Source organism: Hydra viridissima, unplaced genomic scaffold, assembly GCF_058129835.1.
Source record: "Hydra viridissima isolate aposymbiotic clone 2 unplaced genomic scaffold, HvirCarnegie_v1 scaffold_101, whole genome shotgun sequence".
Taxonomy (NCBI): domain Eukaryota; kingdom Metazoa; phylum Cnidaria; class Hydrozoa; order Anthoathecata; family Hydridae; genus Hydra; species Hydra viridissima.
This window is the reverse complement of record NW_028324370.1, coordinates 7,960-27,543: the sequence shown is the minus strand read 5'-3', so window position 1 is coordinate 27,543 and position 19,584 is coordinate 7,960. Positions and strand designations below refer to the sequence as shown.

General features: G+C 34.5%; 1 protein-coding gene and 1 long non-coding RNA gene across 3 annotated transcripts; one reads left to right on the top strand and one right to left on the bottom strand.

Moving 5' to 3' along the window:
- Window positions 1-10,479: 10,479 nt before the first annotated feature.
- Window positions 10,480-17,768, top strand: LOC149875928 (uncharacterized). Of its 2 annotated transcripts, XM_090076020.1 has the most exons (5): window positions 10,480-10,555; window positions 13,808-16,627; window positions 16,861-16,926; window positions 17,186-17,242; window positions 17,401-17,768. In XM_090076020.1, the coding sequence occupies exons 2-5, from the start codon at window positions 13,837-13,839 to the stop codon at window positions 17,718-17,720; spliced, it is 3,234 nt and encodes a 1,077-aa protein (XP_089932146.1). In that variant the 5' UTR covers window positions 10,480-10,555; window positions 13,808-13,836; the 3' UTR covers window positions 17,721-17,768. The 2 variants fall into 2 exon arrangements, with proteins under 2 accessions (XP_089932146.1, XP_089932145.1); XM_090076019.1 differs by having other exon boundaries at window positions 10,483-16,627.
- Window positions 14,447-18,512, bottom strand: LOC149875927 (uncharacterized). Its single transcript, XR_016448979.1, has 2 exons — window positions 18,416-18,512; window positions 14,447-17,608 (listed from the first exon to the last, which is right to left on the bottom strand). It is a non-coding gene; the product is annotated as an uncharacterized LOC149875927 (long non-coding RNA).
- Between the last annotated feature and the right edge of the window lie 1,072 nt (window positions 18,513-19,584).

Below are 19,584 nucleotides of genomic sequence, written 5' to 3'. Positions count from 1 at the left end.
GAGGCTTTTTTTATGAACTCTTACTCTCTATTTTTTCATATATTTACACAAAGGATTTTATTAAGTTCAATGTAAACATACATAGAAGTATATTATGTTTTTTTTTTTGTTTGTTTTTTTTTTATGGTGTCTAACTTTTGTTTCACTTCTATTTTATTTTACGTTTATCTTGTATTTTATCATGCCTTATTGGTTTTTGCGTTTTGTGATGTCAAGCTGCGTAAGCTAAACTTAAAAGAGGAAAACTACGCTAACTTTTCTTTGAAAAAATATTCAAAAAGTACCTTAAAAGAGAAAGCACACGAATTTAAAAAGTTGTATCTTGCCATCCAATTCTTCTTCTGCAAAGTAGTGAGGCTTTTGCTCTCTAATTTATCTCTATTTACGCAAAGGGTTTTATTTCAATGTAAACACGTATAAAAGAATACTTTGTTAAAAATAATGTTAAAGGAGTTGCGTAAAAAAAACGTCTGAATAAACTTTCTTTACAAAAAAAAACAACTAAGAAACAAGCGCGCCTAAGAAAAACCAGATCGCGATTCACTAAGTCAATAGACGAAAGAAACAAACTTTAAAAAGTCTTTCTAGACAACAAATTCTATTTTTGGCAATGCAGTTTTTGTATTTATGCAACCTATCTTTTGTTTCACTTCTACTTTATTTTACGTTTACCTTGTATTTTGTCTTGCCTTTTTGCGTTTTGTGATGTCAAGCTACATAATCTAAACTTAAAAGAGGAAAACTAGGCTAGTAGAATATTATGTTGTTGGTTTTATATGCAGCCTAACTTTAGTTTCATCTATATTTTGTTTTGCGTTTATCTTATATTTTATCTTGTCTTTTTGAGTTTTGTGTTTTGTGATGTCAAGCTACATAAGCTAAACTTTAAAGAGGAAAACTACGCTAACCTTTTTTTTGAAAAACTATTCAAAAACTACCTTTAACAAAGTAGCGAGGCTTTTTATGCACTTTTACTCTCTAACATACCTATATTTGCGCAGAGGATTTTATTTAACTCAATGTAAACATACATAGAAAAATATTGTTACCCGTTTATTTTATGCAGCCTAACTTTAGCTTCATCTGTATTTTATTTTACGTTTATCTTATATTTTATTTTGTCTTTTTGAGTTTTGTGCTTTGTGATGTCAAGCTACATAAGCTAATGTTAAAAGAGGAAAACTACGCTAACCTTTTTTTGAAAAACTATTCAAAAACAACCTTTAACAAAGTAGCGAGGCTTTTTATGCACTTTTACTCTCTAACATACCTATATTTGCGCAGAGGATTTTATATAACTCAATGTAAACATACATAGAAAAATATTGTTACCCGTTTATTTCATGCAGCCTAACTTTAGCTTCATCTACATTTTATTTTACGTTTATCTTATATTTTATTTTGTCTTTTTGAGTTTTGTGTTTTGTGATGTCAAGCTACATAAGCTAATGTTAAAAGAGGAAAGCTACGCTAACCTTTCTTTGAAAAACTGTTCAAAAACTACCTTAGACATAATCTAGATTTAAAAGAGGAAGACTACGCTATTTTTGCTTTGAAAAAACTTTCGAAAACCACCTTAATCGATAGAGATAGCACACGATTTTAAAATGTTGTATCTAGTGATCCACTTCTTTTACACCAAAGTAGCGAGGCTTTCTATGCACTTTTACTCTCTAACATAGCTATTTTTGCGCAAACGATTTTATTTATTTCAATTTAAACATGCCTAGTAGATTATTATGTTGTTGGTTTTTTATGCAGCCTAACTTTAGTTTCATCTATATTTTATTTTGCGTTTATCTTATATTTTATCTTGTCTTTTTGAGTTTTATATTTTGTGATGTCAAGCTACATAAGCTAAACTTTAAAGAGGAAATTTACGCTAACCTGTCTTTGAAAAACTATTCAAAAACTACCTTTAACAAAGTAGCGAGGCTTTTTATGCCTTTTTACTCTCTAGCATACCTATATTTGCGCAGAGGGTTTTATTTAATTCAACTTAAACATACCTGTTAGATTATTATGTTGTTGGTTTTTTATGCAGTCTAACTTAAGCTACATCTATTTTTCATTTTACGTTTGTCTTATATTTTATTTTATCTTTTTGTGTTCTGTGATGTCAAGCTACATAAGCTAATGTTAAAAGAGGAAAGCTACGCTAACCTTTCTTTGAAAAACTATTCGAAATCTATTTTTGAGATAATCTAGATTTAAAAGAGGAACACTACGCTAATTTTGCTTTGAAAAAACTCTCGAAAACTACCTTATTCGATAGAGATAGCACACAAGTTTAAAAAAGTGTATCTAGTCATCCACTTCTTCTACAGCAAAGTAGCGAGGCTTTCTATGCACTTTTACTCTCTAACATTATGCATTTTACTCTCTATTTTTGCGCAAAGGGTTTTATTTAATTCAATTTAAACATGCCTAGTAGATATTTTATGTTGTTGGTTTTTTATGCAGCCTAACTTTAGCTACATCTATTTGTCTTATATTTTATTTTATGTTTTTGTGTTCTGTGATGTCAAGCTACATAAGCTAATGTTAAAAGAGGAAAGCTACGCTAACTTTTCTTTGAAAAACTATTCAAAATCTACCTTTGAGATAATCTAGATTTAAAAGAGGAACACTACGCTAATTTTGCTTTGAAAAAACATTCGAAAACTACCTTATATTTTATCTTGCCTTTGTTAGTTTTGTGTTTTATTATGTCAAGCTTCATAATCTAATCTTAAAAGAGGAAAACTGCGCTAACTTTCCATTGAAAAAGTACTCAAAAAGGACCTAAATCGATATAGATAGCTCACGATTTTAAAAAGTTGCATATAGTCATCTTCTTCAGCAAAGTATCGAGGCTTTTTATGGATTTTTACTGTCTAACTTTCCCATATTTGCGCAAAGGAATTTATTTAGTTCAACTTAAACATGCCTAGTAGATAATTATGTTGTTTGTTTATTATGCAGTGTAAACTTTGTTTCATCTATATTTTACGTTTATCTTATATTTTATTTTGTCTTTTTGAGCTTTGTGTTTTGTGATGTCAAGCTACATAATCTAAACATAAAAGAGGAAAACTACGCTAACCTTTCTTTGAAAAACTATTCAAAATCTACCTTTAACAAAGTTGCGAGGCTTTTAATGCTTTTTTACTAACATACCTATATTTGCGCAAAGGATTTTATATAATTCAATTTAAACATGCCTAGTAGATTATTATGTTGTTAGTTTTTTATGCAGCTTATCTTTAGTTTCATTTATATTATGTTTTAGGTTTATCTTATATTTTATCTTATCTTTTTGAGTTTTGTGTTTTGTGATGCCAAGAATTTTAAGCTAAACTTAAAAGAGGAATGCTACGCTAACCTTTCTTTGAAAATCTATTCATAAACTACCCTAGACAAAAGCTAGATTTAAAAGAGGAAAACTACGCTATTTTTGCTTTGAAAAAACTTTCGAAAACCACCTTAATCGATAGAGATAGCACACAATTTTAAAAAGTTGCATATAGTCATCCACTTCTTCTGCAGCAAAGTAGCGATGCTTTTTATGCACTTTTTCTCACTAGTTTGCTTATATTTACGCAAAGGAATTCATTTAATTCAATCCAAGCATATATAGAAGATTATTATGCTATGATTTTTTTTTTCTTTTATGCAGCCTAACAATTATTTCACCTATATTTTATTTTACGATTAACTTTTATCTTACTTTTCTTTTTTGAGTTTTGTGTTTTGTGATATCAAGCTACATAAACTAAACTTTAAAGAGGAAAACTACGCTAACCTTTCTTTGAAAAACTATTCAAAAACTACCTTTAACAAAGTAGCGAGGCTTTTTCTCTCTAACATACCTATATTTGCGCATAGGATTTTATTTAATTTAATGTAAACATACCTAGTAGATTATTATGTTGTTGGTTTTTTATGCAGTCTAACTTTAGCTTCATCTGTATTTTATTTCACGTTTATCTTATATTTTATTTTGTCTTTTTGAGCTTTGTGTTTTGTGATGTCAAGCTACATAAGCTAAACTTAAAAGAGGAAAGCTACGCTAACCTTTCTTTGAAAAACTATTCAAAATCTACCTTTGAGATAATCTAAATTTAAAAGAGGAACACTGCGCTATTTTTGCTTTGAAAAAACTTTCGAAAACTACCTTATTCGATAGAGACAGCACACAAATTTAAAAGTTTGTATCTAGTCATCCACTTCTTCTACAGCAATGTAGCGAGGCTTTTTATGCACTTTTACTCTCTAACATACCTATATTTGCGCAAAGGATTTTATTTAACTCAATGTAAATATACATAGAAGAGTATTGTTACCCGTTTATTTTATGCAGCCTAACTTTAATTTCATCTATATTTTATATTGCGTTTACCTTATATTTTGTCTTGCCTTTGTTAGTTTTGTGTTTTGTTATGTCAAGCTTCATGATCCAATCTTAAAAGAGGAAAACTGCGCTAACTTCTCATTGAAAAAGTACTCAAAAAGGACCTAAATCGATATAGATAGCTCACGATTTTAAAAAGTTGCATATAGTCATCTTCTTCTTCAGCAAAGTATCGAGGCTTTTTATGGACTTTTAATCTCTTATTTACCCAAATTTGCGCAAAGGACTTTACTTAATTCAACTTAAACATGTCTAGTAGATTATTAAGTTGTTTGTTTTTTATGCAGCCTAACTTTAGTTTCATTTATATTTTATTTTACGTTTATCTGATATTTTATCTTGTCTTTTTGTGTGTTGTTTTGTCAAGCTACATAAGCTAAACTTAAAAGTGGAAAACTACGCTAACCTTTCTTTGAAAATCTATTCAAAAACTGCCTTAGACATAAGGTAGATTTAAAAGAGGAAGACTGCGCTATTTTTGCTTTAAAAAAACTTTCGAAAAATACCTTAATCCATCGAGGTAGTACACGAATTTACAAAGTTGTATCTAGTCATCCACTTCTTCTATAGCAAAGTAGCGAGGCTTTTTATGCACTTTTGAGTTCTAATTTATCTCTGTTTACGCAAATGGTTTTTGTTTATTTCTGTGTAATGATATACAAAAGAGTATTTTGTTAAAGATTATGCTGCAGGAGCTGCGTAAAAAAACTCTGGTGACCTTTCCTTAAGAAAAAAGCAACTGAGAGGCATGTGCGCTTTAGAAAATTCAAATCGCGATTCACCAAATTAAAAGACGAAAAGAACGAACTTTAAAAGCTCTTACTAGACGTTTGTGTTTATGATAGGCAATGCAGTTTTAGATTTTATGCAGCCTAACATTTGTTTCATCTATATCTTATTTTACGTTTATCTTATACTTTATCTTGCCTTTTTGAGTTTAGTATTTTGTGATGTCATGCTAAATAAGCTAAACTTTGCTAATTTTTATTTGAAAAAATATTCAAAAACTACCTGAATTATAAAGCTAGATCTAAAGGAGGAAAACTACGCTAACTTTTCTTTAAAAAAATATTTAAAAACTACCTTAAACATAAGCTATATCCAAAAGAGGAAAACTATGCTAACTTTTCTTTGAAAAAATACTCAAAAACTACCTTAAACATAAGCTAGATCTAAAAGAGGAAAACTACGCTAACTTTTCTTTGAAAAAATACTCAAAAACTACCTTAAACATAAGCTAGATCTAAAAGAGGAAACCTACGCTAACTTTTCTTTGAAAAAATATTCGAAAACTACCTTTAAACATGATTTAGATTTAATAGATGAAAACTACGCTAACATTTCTTTGAAAAAACATTCAAAAACTACCTTTAAACATGATTTAAATTTAAAAAAGGAAAACTACGCTAACATTTCTTTGAAAAAATATTCAAAAAGTACCTTAATCGAAAGAGATAGCACGCGAAATTAAAAAGTTGCATCTAGTCATCCGTTTCTTCTTCATCAAAGTAGCGAGGCGTTTATGCACTTTTTATTCTCTAATTTATCTCTATTTACGCAAATGGCTTTTGTTTATTTCAATGTAAAACTTTTCAAAAGAGTATTTTGTTAAAGATTATGCTGCAGGAGCTGTGTAAGATAACTCTGGTGACCTTTCTTTAAGAAAAAGCAACTAAAGTAGATGTGCGCCTAAGAGAATCCAAATTGCGATTCACTAAATTAAAAGACATATACAACAAACTTTAAAAGTGAAACTATTTTTACAAGCGTATTTGGTAAAGATGAAATGTTCTTATGACATTTTAACGTTACGAAAAGGATTTTCTTCAGTTCAAATATTTATTACAATTTAAAGTGTTAAATAATGTTACAGAAACGACCTAAAACGCCTGTTGTATTAATTTAAACGAACAAAATAGATAAAAAAAAAAGAAAAACTATCATTAAAAAAAAAAAAGAAAAAAAGAAACGAAATAGAAGTTGAGGAAAAATAAAAATAAGAACTTCTAACAAAGAGCTCTTCTTTTTATTTTTCAGATTTTAGATGCTTAATTCCTTGAATGAAAAGTTGAACTGATGACCCACTACTAAGGTTGTTCCTAGCCTTCCGTTCTCAAACTAGGCCATTCTGAGAGGCTGTTTGATTAAGTACCGTTGATAGTAGTATCGCACGTAAGAGACTTCTAAAACTCTGATTATTAATTCCTTGAATGAAGAGATGACTTCATACTCACTAACGAGGTTGTTCTTAGCCATCCGTTCTTAAACTAAGCAAAACAGTGAAGTTGTTTGATTAAGTATCACAGTTTGCTGATTTGCACATGCACCATTGCCGAAACTGTGATGCTTGGTTCCTTGATTGGATTGAAGAAGCTCATCACCATGCTTTTTACAAGCTGTCCGTTGTTATGTTTTGCAATTCAGTGGTTCTGTTTTGCAATTCATTTTCTGTTTGTTTAAGTATCATCGATGGTGGTGTCGTGCATGCAAACTTTCCGAAACTCTGATGCTTGTTTTTCTTGAATGGAGAGATGAGCTTATACTTTAGGTGACTTTTAAAACTGCAGTAATTAGTGCCTCGAATGGAAAAACGAACTCATTCTTTACAGACCAAGGTTGTTCCTGGCCATCCGTTAACATACTAGGCAACAGTACAGCGAAGCTGTTTGTTTTACAAGCTTTTGTCGTTTCGAGAAATCACTACATTAAGCATTCGATGGTGATACACGACTGATGGCCAGGTTCTGATTTTCGAATGAAAAGAAGAGTCGCATCCGACCACCGGTCGGCTTTCGACGCAAAACAGCTGTACACACTCGTCCAACGTCCAGTGACTAACTGTTGCAACGAGAAAGTTAGCTTTATTTGTCGTGCAGATTGTCCGCTTTGACGTAAAATGCTAGAAATTTGCTGAACGCTCGGTTTGCGCCGCCCAAGAGTCATTCTGTTTCTGCGTTGCCAGCGTCTGTCGGCTAAATACAACTGTAGACTCCGCGCAAGCTTTTTCACCGCAAAAGTTGTACAGAGCCACACCGAAGGCTAAAATCGACTTTAAGGTCGAAGGTTAAAATCGACCCTAGAGCTTTGAAAACGACGTCACGAAATTTTCAAGTACATCATCGAAGAAAATTACGGCGGCCAGATGCGACTCTTAGTACTAACTCTTCTAATCTTAGTACGTTAAGCATTCCAGTCGAGAGATCAGACGTTTTTTCGTCACCTAAGAGACCGGCCGATCCGTTTGCGACGCTGCGGAAAGAAAGAAGATGGCAAACCACAGGGTTGTTACCGTAACAAACCTCCGTGAGTACCTCCATCTCGAATGGCTTTTGGGGAAACGTTCGTTTTAAACTCAAAGGGATGGTTGTTAAAGCTCACAAAAGCCTGGTTAACGATTTTCTAACGGCAGAGACCGTGTTTACAATGGATGCAGGCCGTTTGCCCGAGCCCAAAGCGCAAGACCTTTCGGAGAACTCCTCTAGGTCGATGCAACGAAACTACTAGACGCGTGCACCTAGCGGCACGTTACAACCGAAGGACGCCCCTCGTGGACACTAAACTCCTGCTTGATATCCTCGTCCCCAGGTTTCCAAACCGTAACCCCAACCCCCTCTAATCCTAACCCCCTTACCCTCTAACTCTCCCCCCTCAAAAAAACAAAAAACATAAAAAAGCAAACAAAACGAAAAAAAAACTTGCTTCCCTCCTCACTTTTAGCTCTAGGATGCAACACCTTTTTGCCGCCCTCCGCTAGAAGGGAGTAGGGAGTAACGAAAGCTTGACATCAAAGTAGCGTTTCGTATGAGATTTGTTTGCCAAAATTTGAGCGTTTTTAAAAAAGCCAAGACTTCGTCAGAGGGGTTTCTTCTTTTCTCCTAAAGCTATCGATCGATTAAAAAGCTCAAAGCAAAGAAATTCAAAACAAAATACAAAAACGGGAAGTTTTAGTTTCTGCACCACAAGCCAAGCACTAGTTCAAACTGGAGATAATAAAAGGAAATCGAATGATCTCACTTCTCAAACCACTGAGCTGCCATTGGTCGGCAGTCTCTTGTTTGGAGACCATTGAGCTGCCATTGGTTGGCTGTTTAATCGTTGCGATTGGTCGGCAGTTTTATCGTTGGAGACCATTGAGAGATATAAAAGGAATTTTTTTTTTGAGCACAACATTAAACGTTAAATCGTTAGATGTTGTTATAAAGGCACCATTAGAATGCGATGTCCTCAAATATTTTCCTCGATATTTTAATAAGTAAACAAAAACAAAACTAAGTCTTGCAACTGGCGAAAACTTTCAATAAGCAAACAAAGCAACAACTTTCCTTTCGAGTTTTTTACATTTTAAACAAAAGACAAACAAAGAAAAAAAAAAAAACAAACAAAAACAAAAACAAAAACAAAAAAACAAAACAAAAACAAAACAGAAAAGGGAGAATGAGTGAGTCGACTGATTTCGCTCAACTGTCTTAAACGAGAAGTCATAAACGTTTGCTTGTGCCAGCAAGTTGCAAATTAAGTTGTAAATGAACTGCACCGCAAAAGCTTAACCACAGTTTATTAAGCATATTAAGCCTTTGCTGACATGTTAAGACATTTTAAGCCTTTGCTATTATCATGAGGCTTTTGCTCCACGAGCCAAAAAAGTACGCTAGAGTTGACAAACTGCATCGCGGTCGAAAAGTGTAATTACGCCAACACTTTTATCCGTTTTAAGCATTTCGTTTTCGCACGAACAACAATTAAAGCAGCTCGTTGAGCTTAACGACGTTCGTATTTTTTTTCGAAGCCAAAACTTCGGCTATAAGTAGAATGAAGAGGCACTTCGAAAAACAACAAAGCTGTTCGCAGTCGATAGCAACGAGCGACAACATCTCTGCGAGTCTGGCATCAAGGTAAACAGTTTTTTTTTACATTTTCATTTGTAAGTGCCACTTTTGTGTACATTATGTATTCAAAAATTTCTTGCTGACGCTAGATTTTTCGTTTTCAATGAACAACAGTTGCAACCTCTAGTCGTTTGCTAAAACAGCTTGCTAGGACAACCAAATCAATCATATGTTGTGAAAATTTCTTTTTGTTCAACTGACTAAGGAAGATCGAGCGAACGCTTTTTTTTTTATAACTTGTTTGTATCATATTGCTATTAAGAAAACAGCGTTGTGTATACTAAACGTGACATAATTGGCAATTATCCGTAACTAAAAATAAGATAGAAATTACAAACTTGATACCATATTTTAATTACTCTAACAAAACTAGACGTCATCGCGTGAGAAAATAAATGTTCATAACACATAACCTATTTTTTTGTTTTTTTTTTCTTCTCTTTTTTCCTTTTAATCTCTTTTCTTTCGTCCAAAAAGCGTTTTGATTTTTGCCTCGCCACAAGCGATGAAATCGATAAAAAAACCTGCTCGGACATTCTCAATTCTCAACAACAAAAGCAATCAAAGTTCTAGCTCTCGAGCACGTGCGCCGACAGGTTGATGAAACCGTTCAAATATGCTCGATCGCTAGAATTTAAAGAAAGAAACAAGCCAGAAACAAACCAAAATAAAAAAAACAAAAACAAAAATGGACATCTTTAGAACGCTTAAATTTTATAAAATATTTTCCTCTGCGTTTTTAACCAGCTAAACTGTCGTAAAGTTTTTTCGGTGCAGTTCATTTAAAAAACTTAGTTTTCAACTTTTAAACGTTTTAGACTTCTCGTTTAAGGCAGTCGAAAGAAATGAGTCGACTCACTCTCTCTCTCCCTATTCGGTTTTGTTTTTGTTTATTTGTTTTTGTTTTTTCTTCGTTTGCCTTCGTTTGCCTTTGTTTGCTTTTGGAAAAGTTGTCGCCATGCGAGACTTAGTTTTTTTTTTTTTTTGCTCAAATTGAGCACAAGTGAGTTTCTAGTCTTGAAAGTGTGCAAAGTGTGGGCCAATCTGGTGGCTGGAGTGATGACACGTGAATGCTGGAAATTCCAGACTTTGAGCGGATTCAGCGTACATAGAAAGAAAATGTAGCATTCACGTGGGTCTCTCCTAAGCGTGCCATTGGTCGGTCTGCTGTCCTTAAGTACCCCCCTCCCCCCCCTCAACGTCACGTTTGCTCAACTTTCTCGGTCTTTGGCGCCCAGAGAAAGCTTGAGGAAGGATAAAAAATGGCGAGGTTTCGGTACTGCGTTTTCTGTTTTTCTTATTTGTTTTTGTTTGTTTGCTTGTTTGTTTGTTTGTTTGTTTGTTAATTTTTTTAATTTTTTTTTTTTTGTTTGTTTGTTTCGTTCGTTTGTTTGTTTGTTTGTTTCGTTTGCTTCGTTTGTTTTGTGATGTTTTGTTTTCCCTTCTTGATGGCACAAAACAGAAGCAAACAAGACTTTCGGTTATATTCGGTTATATTCGGTTCAATAAAAGTTTGTTGGTTTCTGCACAACAACAACAACAACCACAACAACAAAAGTCCCTCTGTCCCTCAAAAGCAGTTTCTCCTCTGTCCTAAAGAAGAGCCTCTTTGTAATCGATCTTGTCTGAATGCAGCTCTCCTTTTGCCTACAGGTTTTTATTCCAACCCTTTTGTTGTTGTTAGTGCCATGTTGTTGTTATTGTTATACTCTGTAAAAGCAGTTGTTGCTGTTGTACTTGTTTGTTGTTTCTAAAGACACTGTTGTTGCTGCTGTTAGCGCTGTTAGTAATCACCCACTTGGCTTGTATTTTTGTTTCTTGTTTTTGTTTTTTGTTTTATTTATAAACACTCTCTGAGTAAGTGATGCTGTTGCTGTTGTTGTTGTTACAGTTGCAATGAGTGTTTGTTAATGTTCCCCCACTTGGCTTGTACTTTTGTTTTCTGTTTTGTTTTGTTTTTTTTTTGTTTTTGTTTTTTTTTTCTCAACACTCTCTGAGTAAGTGATGCTGTTGCTGTAGTCGTTGTTATAGTTGCAATGAGTGTTTGTTAATGTTCACCAACTTGGCTTGTTTATAATCTATTTTATTTTATCAACACTCTCTGAGTCAGTGATGGTGTTGCTGTTGCTGTTGTCGTTATTATGCTTGCAATGGGAGTTGTTACTGTTCACCCACTTTGCTTGTTTTGTTTTTATTTCTTTATTTTATCAACACCCTTTGAGCCAGTGATGCTGTTGCTGTTGTTGTTGTTATAGTTGCAATGAGTGTTGTTAATGTTCACCCACTTTGCTTGTGTTTTTGTTTTTGTTTATCAACACCCTTTGTGTCAGTGATGCTGTTGCTGTTGTTCTTATTACAGTTGCAATGAGTGTTTGTTAATGTTCACCAACTTGGCTTGTTTATAATCTATTTTGTTTTATCAACACTCTCTGAGTCAGTGATGCTGATGCTGTTGTTGTTATTGTGCTTGCAATAAGTGTTGCTAATGTTCACCCACTTTGCTTGTTTTGTTTGTGCTTTTGTTTTTGTTTATCAACACCCTTTGAGTCACTGATGCTGTTGCTGTTGGTGTTATTATAGTTGCAATGAGTGTTAATGTTCACCCACTTTGCTTGCTTTGTTTGTTTGTTGCTTTTTTTTTTTATCAACACCCTGCGAGTTAGTGATGCTGTTGCTGCTTTTGTCATTTTACTTGTATTTATAGTTGTTACTGTTCAGCCACTTTGCTTGTTTTTTAATCTGTTTTATTTTATCACCACTCTCTGAGTCAGTGATGATGTTGCTGATGCTGTTGTTGTTATTTTACTTGCAATGATAGCTGTTACTGTTCAGCCACTTTGCTTGTTTTGTTTGTTTGTTTGTTTGTTTTTTTTATCAATATCCTCTGAGTAAGTGATGCTGTTGCTGTTGTTGTTGTTATAGTTGCAATGAGTGTTTGTTAATGTTCCCCCCCTTGGCTTGTACTTCTGTTTTCTGTTTTGTTTTGTTTTTGTTTTTTTTGTTGTTTTTTTTCTCAACACTCTCTGAGTAAGTGATGCTGTTGCTGTAGTCGTTGTTATAGTTGCAATGAGTGTTTGTTAATGTTCACAAACTTGGCATGTTTATAATCTATTTTATTTTATCAACACTCTCTGAGTCAGTGATGCTGATGCTGTTGTTGTTATTATGCTTGCAATAAGTGTTGTTAATGTTCACCCACTCTGCTTGTTTTGTTTGTGCCTTTGTTTTTGTTTATCAACACCCTTTGAGTCACTGATGCTGTTGCTGTTGGTGTTATTATAGTTGCAATGAGTGTTAATGTTCACCCACTTTGCTTGCTTTATTTGTTTGTTGCTTTTTTTTTTATCAACACCCTGCGAGTTAGTGATGCTGTTGCTGCTTTTGTCATTTTACTTGTATTTATAGTTGTTACTGTTTAGCCACTTTGCTTGTTTTTTAATCTGTTTTATTTTATCACCACTCTCTGAGTCAGTGATGATGTTGCTGATGCTGTTGTTGTTATTTTACTTGCAATGATAGCTGTTACTGTTCAGCCACTTTGCTTGTTTTTTTTTTGTTTTTGTTTTGTTTGTTTGTTTGTTTGTTTTTTTATATATCCTCTGAGTTAGTGATGCTGTTGTTGTTATTATGCTTTCAATGAGAGCTGTTACTGTTCACCCACTTTGTTTGTTTATAATCTGTTTTATTTTATCAACACTCTCTGAGTCAGTGATGCTGATGCTGATGCTGTTGTTGTTATTATGCTTGCAGTGAGAGTTGTTACTGTTCACCCACTTTGCTTGCTTATTGTCTATTTTATTTTGTCAACACTCTCTGAGTCAGTGATGCTGATGCTGATGCTGTTGTTGTTATTATGCTTGCAATGAGAGTTGTTACTGTTCACCCAATTTGCTTGTTTTGTTTTTTTATTTGTTTTTTTGTTTGTTTTTGTTTTGCTTGTTTTTTTTTATCAATACCCTCTGAGTCAGTGATGCTGTTGCTGTTGTTGTTGTTGTTGTTATAGTTGCAATGAGTGTTTGTTAATGTTCCCCCACTTGGCTTGTACTTTTGTTTTCTTTTTTGTTATGTCAACACTCTCTGAGTCAGTGATGCTGATGCTGTTGTTATTATGCTTGCAATGAGAGTTGTTACTGTTGTAGTTATGTCTGTCATTTGTCCTTGTTAGCAAGTTCTATTTGCCCTCTCTTGCCTTTTTTCAACACAGTTTCTTTCTTTGAGTCATATGGTTGCGAGATCCTCTCAAACTCCATCTCTTTATTTATTTGTTTCTTTTTTTTTTTTTTTTTTCTCATTCTCCTTCTCATAATAGCAATCACTGCTGCCACCATGCATGTAATGCTAGTTGCTCTCATTCTTTTTCATTTGCTAGTGGAAACTTTGTTTCTTCTTGTTGCTCTCTTTTCTTTCTTTTTTCTCTTTTGCAGAGGATTCGAAAAAACACAGCTCTTCCCTGCAGTTGTAAACATTCCAGGATTCCAGGATGCAGGCAGAAGAAAAACACTCTCACTAACTGTCTTCTTTTTTTTAGCATAAACCGTTGCAAACAAACACCTGAACATGTCTTCTTCACAAGAAAACAACACTGTTGTTGCCCCTTCTCCGAACTCTAAAGCGAAAAAAAAGAAAAGAAGGCAGTCACAAGAACAGAGAGACTTAAAGCTCAAAAACAAAGTCAGGGCCGCATTAGTTGCAGCGTGTGGCTCCGTAAACAGGGTTGTACCTTTCTATGGTACCAAGAAGAGGTACGCTGTTAGCTGTCCGATGCCTTTGTGCAAACATTCCTCCACAAGCATTAAAAGACACTTGACTAAAAAAGATCATTCTTGGACTTTGGATGAAGCTTCCATCTTTTACTCTGCAATGGTCAGGAAGTTTCAGCATGCTCGTCTCGAACGCAAGTCCGGCTGTCCAAAACCTTACCCCTGTTTGCAATGTTGGAAGTATTACGACCGACTGGACATACACTTGAAAGAGACTCATTTCTACGATTCCAAGACGATCAAACAAAAGATTGCAGAGGCAAAGCGATACGACAACGACAAGCTCTATGTCCCTCAATTTATTCGACCTGCCTTCTTTGGTATTAAGCCAGTAGCTGAACAAGCGTCTGCATCAGGCTCTGCATCCTCTGCTCCTGGGCCTTCCTCCTCTTTTTCTTCTCCGGTTCTTTCCTCTGATCCTCTTTTAAGCTTGCCCTCATCAGTTGCTGGTTCGTCCGAGGCTCCTTCTGCAAACCACTGCACCTCTGTAGAAAACAAAGAGCTGAACACCGAATCCGTCCTAGACTCTGATTTTAATTCCTTAAAGCACTTGGTTTCCAACTCCTCCGTCTTGACAGAAGATAAGAGACTCTTGTTTCAGCTGGACAAAGATGCTTTTCACTTTTATTACCAGTCAGCAGATGAGCTCTTCAGAGATTTTGAAAAGTGGCTTGTGGTAGCCAACAACAACACTTTGTCACAAGCAAAGATCTACAAAAATGCAGTTGTTGAAATATTGACATGTTGTGACAGCACGCTGACGCTGCACCCGAACGCTCTCACCAATTCCAACGTTTTGGAGGATAGATACTTTTCCATGCACTTTAAAAACATTCAGCTCAATTCCAAGCTGAGTGAACTTGACCAAACAAAAGCCATGTCTTGTCACACGTTGTACAACCGCCTTGTCTACCTTTGTCTCCTGTTTCGTTTCAGTGAAGCCAGGAATGTCTATTTCGGACTTTCTCATGAGGCCATCCGACGTTTGCGCTGCAAGGTGGAGGAGTTACAAAAAGTGCTGAGGCCCTTTCGTTCTTTGAGGAGGAGCCTTGTGAAAAGCAAAAAATGCATCAACATCATCAATGTCAGTTTGCTGAACGAATATGGCAAGTCTGCATACGTAAGACAGTTAGTGGAATCGATTAGAAAGCCGTCTCTTACACCGACTAGAGACAATGCTGTGTCTCTACGAAACCATCTTCTGCTCTCTGTCACTGTAATTAACAGTTTAAGAAAATCTAACATTGCTCTTTTAAACATTAGAGACTACATGGCTGCTGAGAAGAGTGAGTGTGGATATTGCATTGTGCAAGAGCGCTACAAAACAGCATACAAGTACGGAGCCAAAAACATTCTAGTGCCGAACGACTTGAAAGTGTTGATCGATATTTATTTGCTGAGATACAGAGACCTTCTTGTCAACGACTCTCACTACATGGCTGCAGACACCAAGACTGTTTTGGAGTTGAGCGACTGCTACAGGCCCCTTTTTCCATCGATGAGACCCAACAAAGACGAATGTGTGACACTCGGTGCAACTAGAGTGCCTGTTTACCAGATGGGTTCCTCTGCTATCTCCTCTTGCCTGACGTCCTGCTTCAGAAAAAGCCAAGTAAACATTCCCATGAAGCGTCTTACTCCCACTTGCATTCGCGGTTCGATAGCCACTTACTTTGCCAACAACAGCAAAGAAGATCGCGAGCGGTTTGCTACACTCTACATGAAGCACAGCAGGAACACAATGGATAGCTTTTATGTGTCCCAGTGGAACGCTGCAGAGGAGTTGCGCTTTGCCCTGGGCATCGGACAGTCCTTCGGAGTCATAGAGTCTTTGACTGTTGAAAAGTCTGAGAGACCACCAAAGAAGGAGAAGGATGTGATGGACTGGCTCCAAACTAATGCAGAGGAGTACGGTTTTCATGAGGTTGAGGACATCTTTGAGGAAGATTTAGACTCCGGTTCTGACTCTGAAGAATGTGCTGCTACTTTCAGCTGTACCACAGTGGTTCCGTTTTCTCCAGCTGTAGAAAACAATGTTCCTTTAGAGGATAGCAACGACCATGCCGTAGATTTCTTGTGTGAACCTACCTCAACTCCTGTTTCGTCTGTTCCATCTGAACAAACAATCGCTGGTCCAGTTCTTGAACTATCCCCTGCTCTTGCACAACTAGTTCCTAACGAACAAGCTGTTTGTATGGATGTAGATCAGACTCTAGCTGTTCCTGTTGGCACAGCTTGTTCTCCTCTTGCATTAACATTATTTCCTGATGAACCGGATTTTATTGAACACCATGCAAAACTTTCTCCAGTTTACTTTAATGAGCAAGTGGTTGCCAAACCTGTTTCTGCTTCTCCTTCTCAGCAAGTCGCTTTCTGTCCTTCAAAAGAGGTCTTTTCTGTTCCTCTGACTCCTAGCCTTGTTGCTTTTCAGCAAACATTGGCCAAACCCAGTTTGTTTCTTTCATCTGATCCAGTTTCAGCTGTTCCTGTCCAACAGGCTGGTACTGTTCTTGCAAAGCAGCTCTCACCTTATGCTGTTCAATCTGTTGGTAGCCTATTTAGCCAAAGTCTTGCCTCTACATCCAGAGGTAAATTCTTTTTGATTTTTGATTTTTGATTTTTATGCAAATCTCAACACGCTTTCAAAAAATGAAAATGCCCAAATCAACTCCTTGCCCTATTGTTATTGTTAGAGCTGTAAAAAAAACAAAACAAAACAAAAAAACAACACAGAAGTGTGTATGTATTTGTTGCAGGACTAATTCTGTGATTGCTTAAATGTTTATACAAGTGAATGATACTAAAACTGATTATGTTTTAGAAGTAAAAGATCCAAGAAGAAAAAAAATCAAGTTGGAAATGCCATCTTTCACTCAAGAACTCATCGGTAATGTAAAACCTAATTTATACAAAGATATATAAACACAAACCTCTTCTTGCACAATTTCAGATGGTTAACTGTTAACAAAAACTAGCCATCATTGCTAAGTGCACTTTTAGAAAGTTGTGTCTACCCGATTTCTAATGATGAAGTTAGAAACATCACCGTTAGAAATCATGCACAGCTTGTTATCATCTCTAACACTTAGAAACTGTTGATGGTTTTTATGAATTAGAAAAATGAACATGGTTTTATTTTATTTCAGGATCAACTCAGCCAAGAACAAAGGAAAACAAAGCAGAAGTTAGCCAATGCCATTTAGGTAATCTTTCAAAAACCAGTTATTGCTATCAGTGCAAACAATAAGGTCAACAAAAAAAAAATAAATAAAAAAACAGAATAAATCTTGTCTTACTTCAGAACCAAATGAATATTTGATTTAATCACTTTGTGTTATGACTTGAGTTTGTAAAATTTTAGATGAAATAGTTGAAGAGCTGAATGCTTGCCCTGGCCACAACGAATGGTTCAACACCAGAAGTTTTCCACGATGTGCAGCTTTGGTGTTGGCATACATCTTGCAAGACGTGTTTACAGATGTAAGCTCAAGTTGCTCGTACAAAGATTACCTTGGCATCTTGGCAAATCATAGCAGTGACAAGCTCATTCATGTCTTGCAAAAGTACTCCTACCAAAGCCATATTAAAGACAAAATTAAAAACATGAAGCTAAAAATTCAAAAAGAGGGTAGTTTAGAAAAGTTTGTTCAATATGGCAATATCGTGAAACCATTTATGTAGTTTAGATAAGTTTGTTCAGTTTGGCAATAAAGATGGGCCTTTTGTGTAGTTTGTTTTATCTATGCTTTTGCAAATATTTTTATCTGTTTCGCTAAAGACATAATAAACAAGAAGTTCTGTTAAACTGTTCTCACATTTCTTATTTAAAGATAGTTCAAACTTTTTTTTATCTTTAAAAAAAAAAAAAAGAAGTCGTTTTGTTATTCTGTGAAAACTTTTAATAGAGTTGCATTTAGAATTACTTCTGATGTTTTTAAGAGTTTGTTAAAAAGCAAAATAATATTTCCTGTGATGTTAAACTGCATAAGTGAAATTTAAAAAAGGAAAACTGCTCCAACCATTTTTCGGAAAAAGAAATCAAAAAGTTCCTTATTTTAAAAGATCTAGACATCCATTTCTTCTTCAGCAAAATAGCGAGGCTTTTTTATGAACTCTTACTCTCTATTTTTTCATATCTTTACACAAAGGATTTTGTTTAGATCAATGTAAACATACATAGAAGTATATTATGTTTTTTTTTTTTTTTTTGTTTTTATGCAGTCTAACTTTTGTTTCACTTCTATTTTATTTTACGTTTATCTTGTATTTTATCATGCCTTATTGGTTTTTGCGTTTTGTGATGTCAAGCTGCGTAAGCTAAACTTAAAAGGGGAAAACTACGCTAACTTTTCTTTGAAAAAATATTCAAGAAGTACCTTAAACGAAAGAGAAAGCACACGAATCTTGCCATCCAATTCTTCTTCTGCAAAGTAGCGAGGCTTTTTATGTACTTTTGCTCTCTAATTTATCTCTATTTACGCAAAGGGTTTTATTTCAATGTAAACACGTATAAAAGAATACTTTGTTAAAAATAATGTTAAAGGAGTTGCGTAAAAAAAAACGTCTGAATAAAGTTTCTTTACAAAAAAAACAACTAAGAAACAAGCGCGCCTAAGAAAAACCAGATCGCGATTCACTAAGTCAAAAAACGAAAGAAACAAAGTTTAAAAGGTCTTTCTAGACAACAAATTCTATTTTTGGCAATGCAGTTTTTGTATTTATGCAACCTAACTTTTGTTTGACTTCTATTTTATTTTACGTTTACCTTGTATTTTATCTTGCCTTTTTGTGTTTTGTGATGTCAAGCTACATAATCTAAACTTAAAAGAAGGAAACTAGGCTAACTTTTCTAGTAGAATATTATGTTGTTGGTTTTGTATGCAGCCTAACTTTAGTTTCATCTATATTTTATTTTGCGTTTATCTTATATTTTATCTTGTCTTTTTGAGTTTTGTATTTTGTGATGTCAAGCTACATAATTTAAACTTAAAAGAAGAAAACTAGGCTAACTTTTCTTTGAAAAATTGTTCAAAAACTACCTTACACCGATAGAGATAGCTCACGAATTTAAAAAGTTGCATCTATTCATCTTCTTCTTCAGCAAAGTAAAGCTTTTTATGCACTTTTACTCTCTAACTTACCTATATTTGCGTAAAGGATTTTATTTAATTCAATTTAAACATAACTAGTAGAATATTATGTTGTTGGTTTTGTATGCAGCCTAACTTTAGTTTCATCTATATTTTATTTTGCGTTTATCTTATATTTTATCTTGTCTTTTTGAGTTTTATATTTTGTGATGTCAAGCTACATAAGCTAAACTTTAAAGAGGAAATTTACGCTAACCTGTCTTTGAAAAACTATTCAAAAACTACCTTTAACAAAGTAGCGAGGCTTTTTATGCGCTTTTACTCTCTAACATACCTATTTTTGCGCAAAGGATTTTATTTAATTCAATTTAAACATGCCTAGTAGATTATTATGTTGTTGGTTTTTTATGCAGCCTAACTTTAGCTACATCTATTTTTCATTTTACGTTTGTCTT

Bases quoted from the DNA above. Each gene is read 5' to 3' on its own strand.
- LOC149875928 (XM_090076020.1), top strand. From the start codon at position 13,837: ATGTCTTCTTCACAAGAAAACAACACTGTTGTTGCCCCTTCTCCGAAC. The intron at 16,927-17,185 runs GTAATGTAAAAC...ATTTTATTTCAG, and splicing joins TTTCACTCAAGAACTCATCG to GATCAACTCAGCCAAGAACA. The intron at 17,243-17,400 runs GTAATCTTTCAA...GTAAAATTTTAG, and splicing joins AGTTAGCCAATGCCATTTAG to ATGAAATAGTTGAAGAGCTG.